This window comes from Sebastes fasciatus, chromosome 4 (genome assembly GCF_043250625.1).
Source record: "Sebastes fasciatus isolate fSebFas1 chromosome 4, fSebFas1.pri, whole genome shotgun sequence".
Classification (NCBI taxonomy): domain Eukaryota; kingdom Metazoa; phylum Chordata; class Actinopteri; order Perciformes; family Sebastidae; genus Sebastes; species Sebastes fasciatus.
In genome coordinates, this window is record NC_133798.1 from 34861105 (window position 1) to 34875993 (window position 14889).

Sequence of the window (14889 nt, forward strand, 5' to 3'; positions counted from 1 at the left end):
ATTTTAAAAATTTGGGCGGGTCCAAAATGAATGTTTTGTTTGGGTCCCACTTTGTTTGGGCCAATATTACTGTATAACAACGTTGGTATCACACGTTATCTCTGTGTCACCAGTTAGTGTGGAAAAAGCAGATAAATGCTGAGATTGACGGTAAGTGCCTGGCAACGACTTGTTGTGAAGTGAGTGCAATGGAACGGGGGAGGGAGAATGAGACATCTAGCGGCTGAATGTTATCAGAAGCACCGGTAGAAAACGGTACAGTCTCGCTTGTAAAAAAGGTTGACACGGCCGAGTTTGCAACTGCAGCCGATTATAGGAAATGGTACAAATTAATTTGACCTAGAAGACTAGATATCAAACTAAGAAAAAGAAGAAAGTGTTTGATTAGTTGAGAAAGCTTTTGTTAAAAAAAAGCATCAATTATTGTCCTTTTTCACCAAGATTCTTGCTCAGCTTACAGAGAATATCTACGTACGAATACCCACAACAGAAGCACTATGACAATGGAACAAATCTTGCCAAAAACATGGTAGGCATACTATAATATTTTAAACAGTTAGATGACAATAAAGTCACAAAGTAAATCAGTTAGGCTAAAATCAAATAGTTGTTTTGATTATATATCCGTATCCGGTATTATCATTGTGCATTTTAACACTTACAGCACATTGAAACAAGAAACCTTCAGATGAAATAAATCTCCTCCTACCTTTTTACTGCACTTGGTGGTCATCTTGGAGCAGCACTTCCTGTGGCAGGCGTAGCGACACACTGCAGATGACAGATCAACACAATCAGACTTCTACAACCTCCGCACACATCTGTAACAACAGCTGCAGTCAGTCAGTCAGTCAGTCAGTCAGTCAGTCAGTCAGTCACGACCTCGAAGACTTGTGAAGGTAAACGGCGAGGCGGCAGTCAGAGAGTTTGGATGTGATGTCTGCTGCTCACTGAGAGTGCAGATGGAGCTTGTAACTAGATAGAAGATGGATTTATGTGGTTTAATCCAATTGTTCTGACACTCAGGGAGGCAGGGCAAGTGTGTGAATGTGTAGTGTGTGTGACTGTATGTGTGTGTGTGTGAAAAGAGTAGGCGGGGGTGTAATGTGCTGTGTGGGTGGAAATAAAAACTACACACGGGCGTGAGCGCCTGTGGGTAAGTGAGTTAGGAGAACATTAGGAACTGCTGCTGGTGTGTATATCTGTCTGTGAGTGTGATACTGGGCAGGCTTGCAGATATTTACAGCCTCCTTTTATAATGTGGATAAAAAGATACAAAACACATAAATGCTCTGTAAAAATAAAGGTCATCATTTACCGTTAATCTAGTCCTTCCAGGTTCGTTAATGTTGCAGTACAATTTATCTTTCACTACAGCTGAAACTTCACACCCATCTAATGCTTTTCTAATGTGCAACTCCTGTAATGTGATGCACTAAAGTGAAACAGATATTTCATGACTTCACCGGAGAATGAGTCAACATTGACTTTCACAGTCAGTAAAACCTCCTGATATAATGTGTGATTTTGTGTTTGTGTCTTTCTCTCTCTGTGTACGTTGGCAGTTTCTCCCTCCTCATTAAAAAGAGTGTGAAACGTAGCAACCACACAGTCACTACCCACGCGTCATACTAATGTACAAGTACTGCACTGCACTTTTTTTGTCCTGTTTCTACTGCTGTACCAATATCCATGTAGTATAAGGTCTAGATTGACAATTTATAATAATAATCACTGGTTATTAGACTCTTGTACATGTACTTTCATGTGGTCAAGCACACGGTGCAACATGTCAGTCTGCTGCACTGCGAAGCTTCGAATACCTTCAAATATTCCTCACCAAACCTTCGAAGCCCAAAAAATGATATTCGGGACAGCCCTAGATAGCAGATATTGCAAAAACAGTGCTGGTTCTAACATTGCTAACAGGACTTTTTACATTTTTACACATAAATATAAGTCTTCCACTATATTGGGGAACCGAGGCGTCAGAATGTGCTACAGAGATCACTCACTGCTGCATTATCCAACACGACACAGAGCCCGCTGCTAACGTCGCCGGTGTACGTGTGGGTCAACCTGCCCACTGGTCTTGACAGCGCTTAAATTGTGTTTTTGCGTTTTCATATGGATGGAGGATTTTTTTAAACAGTGCTTGTGTGGACAAGATTTTTTTTTAGAACGAAAGAGGAAAAACCTGTGTTCATTTGGACCAGGCCTAAGTCAGTGTAAACATGAGACACAGCAGAAGTAAAAGGCAACAATGTGTGACAGCAACCTAACGAACTAAGGTAAGCATGTGTGTGTTTTCGTGTCCAGTCCTCACGTTTGCAGACGCAGGCTCGGTCCATCATCCAGATGAGGGAGGAGCAGTACTCGCAGTAGGTGGGGATGCTGTACTGTGTTGACTTGAAGATGTGGCCATTGTGTTCCTCCACCTGCAGAGGGCAGCAGAGACACAAGTCAGCTCAGCTACATCACTGCTTTTATTCCATTGTTAACACTTTGTTTCAGTTCACCATTAAATCTACAACTCACAATGTCAGTTTCCTTCTTCCTCGACTTCTTGCGTTCACGTTTAGGAGCCTGGAAAGAGACAAATGTGTCACTATGTGCATTTTGTGTGTCTCTTGTGAGAGCTACACATGTAATTAATTGATTATTGAGATTATTTGTATTGCAAAGTGCAATAAGTGAGTTAAGCCATTGTTCTTTGAACAATTAAGTTTAAAATTTAAACTTTAGATCCCCTTTAACTGCATTTTCCTTTCTGAAACAATGGACCCTAAATCTCTTGGGAAAATGATCAGAGAGATTGTATTTAATAATTAACATAATTACAATACTTCATATTATCTGCATCCATTACTTGGAATTCATTGTGTAGTTTCTTTATGTCCTGACAAGTATTTCTGTCATTTTTTCATCCATCCATCCATCCACTTTTTAACTCTCTTACCCTGCCGATAGTTCCCTCCATGGGCTTGTACTCGGTCATGAACTCGTCCAGGAAGACCTTGAAGGTGTTGACCCAAACCTTCACCGGCGATTCGCACCAGTCTCTCTGCTCCAGACGCATGGTCTTCTCCAGGATGTGCTCGAACAGGGCGTAGAGATCCTTGTAACGGATACTCTTCCCATCATCCATCTGGTGGTCGGGGGCAGAGGTACGGAAATACTCAGAATCATTAGTGATGGGTTGTTTTTCAAATGATAAAATTAATCCTCCAAAACATCAGTAAACATTTACAACTCAGTGTTCTTCTATTCAAATTAACAATATTTTTGGTTTTACAGTTCATTTTAGTCCACTTAGATAAAGATGGACGCAGTGTCTTATTTGCAGTACATGCCAAAGCAAATGGTGCTTCAAACAAAGAGAGGAAAGAGCAGCGAGGACTCACCGCCAGGGCGGTGGAGTAGGAGTTGAAGATGTTGATCCTGAACTCCCTCAGCGCTTTCTTGAAGACGACGTCCACCATGGTGTCCTTCTTACCGTCTTCAGACTCCAGGTCGGCGATCTGGAGGGACAAATTATTTTCAAGTTAACAGCTCAGCTCAGTAACTGTTTACCAAGAGAACTTTTTAAAGTTTTATTTAAAAAGTGGACGCTGTGCCATGGCACTATACAGCGGCATGATTATTCCACTTCAAATTAGGGTGTAGATGAATCTTCTTAGGCAGTTTTAGCACACAAGTATACAAAATATGAAGGTGATGTACTATTTTGAATCTGATATAACATATTCAAATACAACATCTTGACACACAGTGCTCAGCTGCATCTCAAATTAATCTTCAGGTTCCCAGCTTTTAGATGATGTACACCGCTTTTGTGTGACATCTACTGATGGCCTACTATCGCCCACCAAAGACCCACTGTTCCCCCCTAAAGAAGACAGAAATGGGTCTGAGTGGGTCTCTTAGAGTTAATTCAATTAACCTCAGTAGGGTTGGGATGGCGAATCAAACCAAAATGATGTCCTTCTATTTTCTTTTTCAAGACTATTTTGAAACTTTTACAGGACTGTCAGACACATACCTGACATAATTATAGGGACAACAGAGCCTTTGGGGGAACCACACAAAGATAGTGAGTCAGATGAAACTCATTCACTATATGTATGTGTGTGTGCTAAGTGTGAACAGGTTCAGGTTTGCCCTCTCACCTTCTTCATGAGGAAGTCGTTCATGCTGCGGTAGTCGTGGGCCGAGCTGAGGATGTGCAGTGCGTCGTTCTGCCACTGGGCGGGTTCCAGAGCGATGCTGCTGATCTTCACGCTGCGACGCCTCCTCATCTTAGGAGACAGCTCCTTGTTCTCCTTAATGTCCCTGACCCCCTGAGAGGCAGCAGCCTCCAAATCTGGTGTGCGAGGAGGAGAGGAAGAAGGAGGGCCTTCTGGGAGGACGGAGACAAAGATGGAGATGGAGGTGGAGAGAAGGTCGAATACTAAAAAGTGTTAATCAAGATAATTTTCTATAGTTCACTGTACTGTGCTACTCATCATGACCTCTGAACTCCCTGCGGAAGGCAACCAAAACCAAAATAAGTCTGCAGATTGGATTTCGTTCTTACCATGCGTCTCTCCAGCTTCACTCCTGCTGGCCTGCTTCTCTCTCGACAGTTTTTTCTCGCCGTGCTTCGTCTTACTCCAGAATCGCATCCTTCCTCTCATCCTGCTAAATCACACATCACAATTCATTGACTTAAATTAATTAATTTAAGAATACACAAATGTCCACCAAAAAAAAGTCATGGGTAAAACTCATGGATGTATATTAAGACCTGAATACGGCGGCGCCGCTCAGCCTTGCTTTATATATTTTACAGTGGGCCACATACCCCAGAAGTAAACCCAGAAGCTAGGAAACTTTTTTTGGCGTATGCACCAGGCGACCAATTCTCACTGGAATGAATAGGCGCCATCTTGGGGTCCGGTATCCAGTTCTTATAATACATCCATGATAAATATGCTCTCAGTTATTTAGGTGCACAAAGAATGTCACATTGGCAGTTGTAAAATAAACCTGAAAATACTGAAATGTAATCAGAGGCTCTCTGGTGATCTCACCTTCCATCCTGACTGGAGGTTTTCCTGAGGACCTCCACCTTGCCCAGGTCTCCTGACGACATGGTCTTATGGATCTTCTTCTGGTCTTTGTGTGATGGCTGGAGAGCAGAGATCAACAACCGGGTGAGAAAAAAAACAACGATTGACTGAGCAGGACAGGAAAACGACTTTAGGGTTTCAAACTTGTCCAGGATGCTGTGGTTTTGGGCGACTGGCGTTTAGTTTCCTGTTGAACACAGGTTGGTTCCTCTATGTTAATGCCTTATGGACAGAAACAATCTGATATGGAGTCATATATTTATATAATTTGTTCTACAACATAGAGTTTATAATGCATAATTTCACATCACAGCAGTAAATGTAAAAGGACTACATATTGAGGTAAATAACTTCTTCTGGTTCTAGTGATGCTACTGAATGAACTGATATAATAAATCTACAGAAATCAGCAATATCACAGAGAATAACGCTGATGTTGAGAGAGAAACGGAGGTCATGCTCGTAAGATCCTGTTAGAAAACGACGTTGTTAGTGAGAAGTCTCTCTGAGGTTTTATCGACTCCAGCATGCAGGAGCAGCAGATGGCGTGCAGCAACACGAGGCGATATGTTGTGTTTTCAGGAGTGGACAAGATCTTCAGTCAGTCCTTACTGTGAAAATCTCTGTTTATTGTTGTTAAAGAAGAAGAAGATACAGGGATACTTTAATACACAATGTCATTTTGAGTTTCAACCTTTTATTTTTCCTTCAAGATAACTGCTATGGTGTGAGATGCTTTCTTTAAGTGACTGATTCCCAATTTCATTTGAGTGTGCCGACAGCAGCAAACTAATAATCTGAGGCTGTAGTCGGTGCTTTCAATGATGCGTTATACTATACACTTCTAACAATGCTAAAAAAGAAATCTTTCTCAATCAGTCAATCTCCACCTAACAAATACCTTTCCTTTACAACTAATACTGAAGCAATTAGTCATTTATTCAATGAGTTGATCAACAGAATGAATCAGGAACAGTTCTGACAGTCGATTAATCATTTAGGTTGTTTATCCACCAAAAATGTGAAATATTTTCTGGTTCCAGCTTCTGAAAAGCAGTTTTTTTTTAGTTTTATATCATCGTAAATTGAAAATCTTTGGGCTGTTGGTTGGACAAAACAAACAATTCAAAGACTTTTTTTTTAAGGCTGTCAAAGTTAACGTGACAACAGCGCGTTAACGCAAGTTCATTTTAACGCAACTCATTTCTTTAAGGCATTAAAGTAATCAATCTTTTGGAGGTTGTAGCGGGCTCAGTTTTATTGCTAGAAGAAGAAACTGGTGTCATATGAAACTAAAAAACCTGATGAATCCGTAGGTACCAACCATGTTATACTAGCTCGTCGTGAAGGAGGTTAAATAACACTCCAAACTAAATTTTGGCGTGGACAAACTGGCATGGCCAATTTCAAAGGGAACCCTTGACCTCTGACCTCAAGATAAGAAAATGGGTTCTATGGGTACCCACGAGTCTCCCCTTTACAGACACGCCCACTTTATGATAATCACATGCAGTTTGGGGGCAAGTCATAGTCAAGTCAGCACACTGACACACTGACGGCTGTTGTTGCCTGTTGGGCTGCAGTTTACCATGTTATGATTTGAGCATATTGTTTTATGCTAAATGCAGTACCTGTGAGGGTTTCTGGACAATATCTGTCATTGTTTTGTGTTGTTAATTGATTTCCAGTAATAAGTATTTACATACATTTGCATAAAGCAGCATGTTTACCCACTCCCATGTTGATAAGAGGATTAAATGCTTGACAAATCTCCCTTTAAGGTACATTTTGACCAGATAAAAAATGTGCCATTAATCGCGATTAACTATTTTAATCAATTGACAGCCTTCATTTTTATATAGGTGTTAGGTCCAGTTCTTACAACATGGTGTATTGTGTACTGAAGGAAAAATATGAGGTCAAACTCTAAAATGTTGAAGTATCCATTGATAAAGAGGTGAACTATTGTGAGATGAAAAGGAGATTGAAGCCGAGAGGTGACAGCTTAGATGTCTCAGTTTGGGCTGATTTTCAGCCACCAGAGTGACGTGCAAAGCCATCCACTACAGACCGGCCACGGTGGAGAAACATCAGTCTGTTTGGTCAAACAGTCCAACAGTAGTGAAGAGTACGACGGAAGTGGGGTTAGCAGTGGTGTTAAAAGGCTCCTCCCCCGCCGCTCGGCCAGCTCCACCTGAGAGGAAGGCGGTGGAGGAGGGAGGGGGGCCCGAGTGGACAGGAAACAGTCGACCGCTGGGAGGTCAAGGGACCTCCGGAGATCCGGTGCTTTACCATCTCGGAGTCACTTTGACAGTCGGCCTCGGGGTCGGCGTGTGGTGGAGACAGGGAGGGGGGCAGCGTGTGGGAGTGGGCGGGGATGTAGTATTCATCGTCGTCGTCCGACTGGGTCGCCCCCTCCGAGTTACAGCGGGTGAGGAAGTCGGAGCGCGTCCGGGACATTCGCGCTTTCTTTTTGGGGACGGGGCGGCCCACCTGCTACCAGGCAACCACAGGGACATCAGGTCAGCCGCTAATGTGTGTGTGTGTGTGTGTGTGTGTGTGCGTGTGTGAATATACATCAGATGATGGAATAGACTGAACCTTAGTTGACCCCTAATATCATCTTTTATGAGGTTATTATTCTTAAATTTGGCAGAAATTGTAAAAAATAAGCTACAGATACTCAACACTTGCAAATAAACGTGTATACAGATGTGAATACATATTAATTATGTTTATTACACAGCTGTGTTGAATACTCGATTCTGATTGGTCAATCACGGCGTTCTACAGTCTGTTATTTCTTTATAGCAGACCGTTGCTATGTATAACAGACCGTTGCTATGGACACAGGTCTGATGTCGGACTCTGGCGGTCCGTTTTTGTGTCAAATTATTGATTTCTAAAGTAAGTAGCCGTGTAATAAGCGGGATAATGTACAACTAGCGGGTCATTGTTGTGAAATAGACCCCTTCACGGCGATTGCAAGACCCCTCCGCATCGCCCTGTCGGGGTTTATTTCACAACAATGAACGGCTCACTGCACATTATCCGTACATATAATCTTTAGCCCTGGGAGACAAAGCTGCTTGAAGGTGTGCACAGGACAAGTTATATATTTCGCCAGGTTTATTTTCATATCTATCGGCTGTACATAATAGCAGGATGTGCCTCTTTATTGTCTGTAAATCTGCTGTATGTCTGCTGGTTTGATTTCTGTACATGTATTTTCTGCATATTTTTAAGCACACAGAGCAACTGAGAAACAGTCAAAGTCAGTTCAGTCAAAATCCTTGTAAATGTGAGCATATGTGGCCCGTGGGTGTGTGTGTGTGTGTGTGTGTGTGTGTGTGTGTGTGTGTGTCCTACCTCTCTGTTTCTGGATCCAGCAGATTTAGAGTCGAACATGGCCAGAGATCTTTCCTGGTTCACCAAATCCTTATCTGACCTGCAACACAAAACCAGACTAAAGTTTAACAAAAGGCCCAAATCTACAGTCTCAATGAGGATAAAGACTGAACACGTACCTATCCTCTATTTATGATGTATATAAATAACTTTTTTTTAGTGTAATCTTATCTCATGTAATTTCGTTGTTTTCATTATTTTCAGTGTGTTTCACCAGTCATGTTGTTATCTGGGTCATGTGATCGCCTCCCATTGGTTGCTGATACTATAAAGGTGAGGTCACACCTGTTTGTTAAATACCCTGACGTAGACCTTCAGTGGTCGAAACATGTTTTTCTTAATGATTTAGCCACTATAACAAAAGCTTTTTAATATTTTCTTCCTTGTTGTTACTTGTTCTAAGATTTTGGAGGCCTAGAGCTGTAACGATTAATCGATTAGTTGTCAATTGTCAAATTAATCACCAACTATTTTGATAATCGATTAACTGGTTTCAGTCATTTTTTTGTTTTTTAATCTTTATAACATATATCACATTCACATACGTATAACGCTCTTTTCCTGGATTTCCTGAGCCAATCTTTACTTATAAAGTCCTTCGTTGTAGTGGTTTGGGTTTGGTGTATTGTGTTATAAACACACTCTATGTCAACGGTGACCCCTGACCTGCAGTCGTTTATCCTTCAGTATAACGGGTCCACTTACTTGGAGAAGGGCAGCTTGCGTCTGGGTGGGGAGAACACCGTGTTGGGGGGTTTCTCCACCATGTTCACGATCACAGTCTGGGCTGAGCTCTTCTTCTGAGCCTTTGGTGGTTTGGTGTCCAGGACCGGGCTGGGAGCCTCCTGCGCGGGCCGGATCGCCTTCCTCTCCGGCTGACTGGGGAGGACAGCGGGAACGCTGGGCTTTGGCTCCAGGACGATCTGGATGTCCACCTCTGAGGCGCAAATCCCTGATTCTGGACTCTCGGTTGAAGACGGGGCCTCGGAAGACTTGTCTACTGTGAATACATCCCTCTCGGTCTGGGTAGCAATCTCATGAGGCTGCTCCATCTCTGATACCACCTCCGAGCCTGCACCGGATGCTGCTGCTCCTGTTTCAGAAGCTCCTTCTAGGGTTTGGGCTGCCAGCAGCTCCCCCTCCTCCACTGGACTCTCCTTCTGCATACTGATCAACACCACTACAGGCCTCCGAGACGTGGACTCCCGTCTCTCTCTGGAAGATTTGCTGGGGCTTTCGAAAGTTGGCTCACGAACTGGACTTTGGTCCGAAGCAATATAAAACGTTGCCCTCGGACCCTCCGCCTTGATCGGCGGCTCCATTACAGGCTTTTCATTAAAATTTGCATCTCTCAGCCCCTCGTGTTGTTGGATATCCAGTGCTTGGGGGAGTTCTTGAGGTGCAGTCGACTGGGAACCTTCAGTCTCCATGTCTTCCACACTGAGCAGCTCAAAACTGCCATGACTAGCTGGAGATCCCCGGGGTGAAAGTCTGTGAGGGTCTTCCAGCTGGCAGGTACTGACCGAGTCTTCTTGCACGCTGGTGGTTCGGACCTTGAGGAGCTCTAAGCTGAACTGAGCCTGCTCCAGCTCCCTCATCCGCCTGCTCTCTCGTTTCGACCGGCTCTTGTGGCTCGTCTCATCTGTGCTCCTACTTCGCTCTGAGTCCTCTTCTTTTTCTGTCTCTCCCGCGTCTAACAGAGCAGGTTTAGAGTCTTCAGACAGTTCATCAGAGATATCCTGGACGTAAGCGTCCTGTCCTGAGGAGGTGAGGTCCTCCATGGTTCCTGCTTCCATCTCTGCTGCTTGTCTCTCATGCTGCTCCTTCACTTGCCTGAACCTGAAGACATTATCAGTGAATAATGTAATGAACAACAGTCTCCATACAAAGCAGGCAGAAAACAGAATATTATACTCACACAAACCATGATTTTGCTGTGAACATTTTGCTGAAAACATGCCCATAACTCTGCAGGAATTCAACCTTTTCTTTCACATGATTCCTTCATCCTATGAACCCGTCTACCAGGTGCGCATTAGACAACTATTATAACAGACTGATAGCTCTCATTCACCTGAGTCGAGCCAGGTATCCCCTGCCCATCGCCTGCAGCTGCGTCACAGTCCTGTACGTCCGACAGTAGCGGCTCCTCTCCCTGAATCCTCTCCAGGTTGTCTGAACCGTTACAGCTGCCTGAGATCTGCGATGGCAGCAAGTTCTCCAGCTCCTCTGCAGGACGATGGCGGAGTCTCGCCACTGCAGGAACCTCCTGCGCTCCCTGTAGCTCCTCCAGGCCGCCTGCAGACACACCGCCGCCTCTTCCTCCTCGCCGGCGTCCATGGCGGACTGTTTGAGAAGGCAGCTTCGCCACCATCGCTGCATAAAGACAGAGAGGGAACATGTTTTAATTAAATGGAAGTGGAAATACAGGCTGCTAGGAGATCAAATCTTGTTTCTTGCTTTTCTTCAATCAAAGATTTGACCAAGGTTTCCTCTTTAGGTTTGATGTATTTGAAGACTTTGGGCAGCAAATGTTGATAATTTTTTCAAGGAAAAGGTTTTAATCCTTTCTGACCCTCTAAAACATTTCAGTTTCTGCTGTGTTGCCCTGAAACCTACTTCAGGTAAGACCAAAATGAGTTTGTGCAACTTGTTATTTTTGTTATTCATGGCATGCGTAACATTATGACGGACCGATCTGGCGGACATCACTGGAACTTTTGACAAATTCAAACAGGCTGAAAACACCTTTCATTATTTTGATTAGACTCTGGAATAAACTAATTTCCTTCTGATTCAGAAATGTATTAAATCAGATTGTATTCTTGCCTGTATTTATCAGCAAGCTACTGAAAAAATTTCTCGATTTCTGACTAACTTTCCAAATTAAAAGCACACTGTACTGTAGGTAAAATTTCAGAGTCTTGAAATAACAATTATCAGAGCTCAAATAGATTGAAGCTCAAACAGCAGTTATGTTTTACTAAATGTTATCTGTTCCTCATCGTTGGCTGCTGCTCACTGTTTTACTGTTTCACTGTTTTTTGGACAGACTGGGTTTGTTTTCTTTCAGCCTGACAAAGATTTGGACAACTCCCCTCGGAGGACTCCTCCAGAGAAACATGCTGACGTCAGTCTGAATGCAGTGTTTTCTTCCTCCGTCAACCTTTCACCGTTTGCTTTCTTTCATTCTCTCTCTCCCTCCGTCTCTTGTTCTTTCTCTCCAGAGAGATAACAGTATGAGTCTGCAGTCTATAACATATCTTTTTCGAAAGGGTGCATACATTTTTTTTTCAGATTTACAAGCTTGATTTAATTTGCATTAAATAGCTCTGCTCTAAAATAAAAATATTTCTCAAATCTAATTATTTAAGACATTATTATTAACCAACATATTCAGTCATACTTTTGCTGTCCTCTCACCTCTGACCGCTTGCAGCATCACTGAACAAACTTAAGCTGAATTTTGGTGAGGAAAAACTGGCATTGCCATTTTCAAAGGGGTCCCTTGACCTCTGACCTCCAGATATGTGAATGTAAATGGGTTCTATGGGTACCCACGAGTCTCCCCTTTACAGGCATGCCCACTTTATGATAATCACATGCAGTTTGGGGCAAGTCATAGTCAAGTCAGCACACTGACACACTGACAGCTGTTGTTGCCTGTTGGGCTGCAGTTTACCATGTTATGATTTGAGCATATTTTTTATGCTAAATGCAGTACCTGTGAGGGTTTCTGGACAATATCTGTCATTGTTTTGTGTTGTTAATTGATTTACAATAATAAATATATACATATATTTGCATAAAGCAGCATATTTGCCCACTCCCATGTTGATAAGAGGATTAAATACTTGACAAATCTCCCTTTAAGGTTCATTGTGAACAGATAAAAAAATTTGTGATTAATCTCGATTAACTATTTTATCGGTCGACAGCCCTAGTTTTGACATGTTTCAAATAGTAGAAATCTCATTTTTGAATGAAAGCCAACCCCTCAAGAAGACAAATATACTTAATATTACAGAGTGAGAGCACTAATAGCTTATAAAAGAGTAATAAGAGGAAACTGTACATGTATCATCTCTAATCGAGAGACTATATTTAGAGAACCCTGCTCCTTGTATATCTGGAGTAAATGCAGCACTATTAATCACTTAATGCCAAAACAGTCTGAGGGTAAGTGGCCTTAATGGACTACGGAAACTCCTCCTGAAATTGTTGGGAGAAGAAACTTGGCTGTGCAGGATTGTTGAATTGATTCATGATGCACTTACAGAGATCATTTTATAGCTAATCAGAATTTAAAATATTGTTTTTAACTTAATGAACATAGTGAATGTAATGAATGTAGAACTGCTGAACCTCTTCTTCCCACCACAACATCTCACCTGGATGACAAAGGCGGCTGTCCTCATGTCAACAAAGTGCTTCCTCTCCAGGACGGCCCTGAAGCGGCGCTGCAGCGTGACGATTCGCCGCAGGACTTCCTGGTGGAGCTGGGTCTGAAGACGCTGGCGCTCTGCCTCCCGCAGGAACACCTACATCACACAGGAACAATTATATAAACACGGTACAGCAACAGAAGAGATGGTGCACCAAAGATGAACTGGTTTCAGGGATACGTACCATCGTGTTGCCCACTTGATAGCCAGCAGGTGGGAGGTGGATCCGTCTGAAGAACTCCCTGATGCCTGACTTGGTCGGGCTCGTGCCTCGAGGCAGCAGCACGTGAAAGTGACGCACAAAGTCCTGCAACGCGGTGTATGTGCAGTCAGTAAAGCAGTTTTAGACACAATGAGGCTTCATGGTAGCTGGCAATCATCTGGTAAATCTAAGTTTCCCCCTGAGACATAGAATATTAATAAACATCTCATTATAGTAAGAAAGCTCGCTCTTCAATTTCAAATCAAAAAATGACTGTACTCTGAGTTGATTAATAACTGTGAATCTCAACATCTAGCCATATTTGTGCAGCAATAGAAAGTAAGATTAGAATAAGATTCAGCTTTATTGGCCAAATATGTTCAGGTAAAGAATTTGACTCTGTGTGTTTTCTACTTTTACACACAGTGCCAAGAACAAATGTAGAGAAGAATTACATTTAAACATGCAGCTACAAAAAGGATAAAAAGATAAGCTTTATAAACATACATGAAGATACATAAAAAGAGACAATATAATGACCATTAAAACATGGAAATAAAAATGCTAACTATGCCAAAATAACTGCCCAATGCTACAAATAAACAACATGTAACACTGACATGGCATCAATAGATGTGCTGTCAGATGGTGGTAGGAGAGGATTACCTGGAAGGTGTACTTGATGCTGTATCCTGATTGTCGGATCCGGACGGTTTCCAGCATGCCGGTGTATCTGAGCTGTCTGAGCACCAGGCTGTCATTGAAACGCAGAGGCAGCTGACGGAGACACATGGAGAGAGAGGGTTAATGAAATGAAGTCAGCAGTCTGTCATTAAGAGAAGCTACTGTATATTTTAGAAGCTGTATATTTAAGCGACGACTCCTCTGCAGCAGAAATTACCTTCTCAGCGTTGGAGCGAATACATTTGACGAAGTACGGCTCTGACTGATCGAGAGTCTCCATCAGCTTATTGAGGGACGCCTGCACACACAAACACAAACCAGTGACATCATATCCTCATTATATGTAGAGACAAATGTAGAGGGGGAAAGCAACGGAATACATTTACTCAGATATTGCAATTTTGAGGTGGTATACTTGAGTATTTCCATTTTATGCTACCTTATACTTCTACTCAACTACATTTATTTGATCAATTTAGTTACTAGTTACTTTACAGATTCATATTATTGATACAAAATATTATCAAGAAATAAAATATGATATATTACTATAGATTAAACTACTAAGCAGTATATAAAGCAGTTAAATTAGTTCTACCTTTACAAGCTGCAACTTTAAAGTGATGCTTACACACATGAATGCAGGACTTTTCCTTGTATCACAGTATTTTTACACTCTGGTATTGCTACTTTAACTTAAGTAAAACATCTCAGTACTTCTTCCATCACTGGAAAAAGGCCACTTTTATGTTACGAAACAATACAGCTCTCATGTTGTAAAAATGTTGACTGCACTTATGATTCAGGATTTCATGTTTTATTGCCATTTCAGTATAGGTGATAAGATTTTGTATAAAGTAATGTGCTAACATCTCATAGCCTGATGTATGTCTTTATACGGGCCACAGTATGTATTATATGTAGAAGTAGTTTAGTGTTATACAGATATTTAACTTTGAAATGTTCTAATTTAACAGGATATTCTTGTACACTTCTTATCATTATACAGTAGGCTGATGCTGCTGCTGCTGCTGAGTCA

The 14889-nt window shown here is 42.2% G+C and overlaps 1 protein-coding gene across 19 annotated transcripts in view; it reads right to left on the reverse strand.

Annotated features, from left to right (window-relative positions):
* The window catches only part of LOC141766740 (unconventional myosin-IXAa-like), a 166069-nt gene that overhangs the window by 11002 nt on the left and 140178 nt on the right, over nucleotides 1–14889 (reverse strand). For 8 of the 19 annotated variants that reach the window (XM_074633854.1, XM_074633850.1, XM_074633848.1 and 5 more), the window contains 16 exons: nucleotides 14068–14148; nucleotides 13833–13943; nucleotides 13149–13271; nucleotides 12911–13060; nucleotides 10594–10895; nucleotides 9225–10358; nucleotides 8481–8559; nucleotides 7404–7607; nucleotides 5073–5170; nucleotides 4577–4680; nucleotides 4170–4399; nucleotides 3405–3521; nucleotides 2960–3148; nucleotides 2539–2586; nucleotides 2327–2438; nucleotides 710–771 (listed from right to left, as the gene is read on the reverse strand). In XM_074633854.1, coding sequence (XP_074489955.1) covers nucleotides 710–771; nucleotides 2327–2438; nucleotides 2539–2586; nucleotides 2960–3148; nucleotides 3405–3521; nucleotides 4170–4399; nucleotides 4577–4680; nucleotides 5073–5170; nucleotides 7404–7607; nucleotides 8481–8559; nucleotides 9225–10358; nucleotides 10594–10895; nucleotides 12911–13060; nucleotides 13149–13271; nucleotides 13833–13943; nucleotides 14068–14148 — 3144 coding nt within the window. The remainder of the gene's footprint in view (nucleotides 1–709; nucleotides 772–2326; nucleotides 2439–2538; nucleotides 2587–2959; nucleotides 3149–3404; nucleotides 3522–4169; nucleotides 4400–4576; nucleotides 4681–5072; nucleotides 5171–7403; nucleotides 7608–8480; nucleotides 8560–9224; nucleotides 10359–10593; nucleotides 10896–12910; nucleotides 13061–13148; nucleotides 13272–13832; nucleotides 13944–14067; nucleotides 14149–14889) is intronic. The other 11 variants (XM_074633859.1, XM_074633860.1, XM_074633853.1 and 8 more) reach the window with 7 other exon arrangements.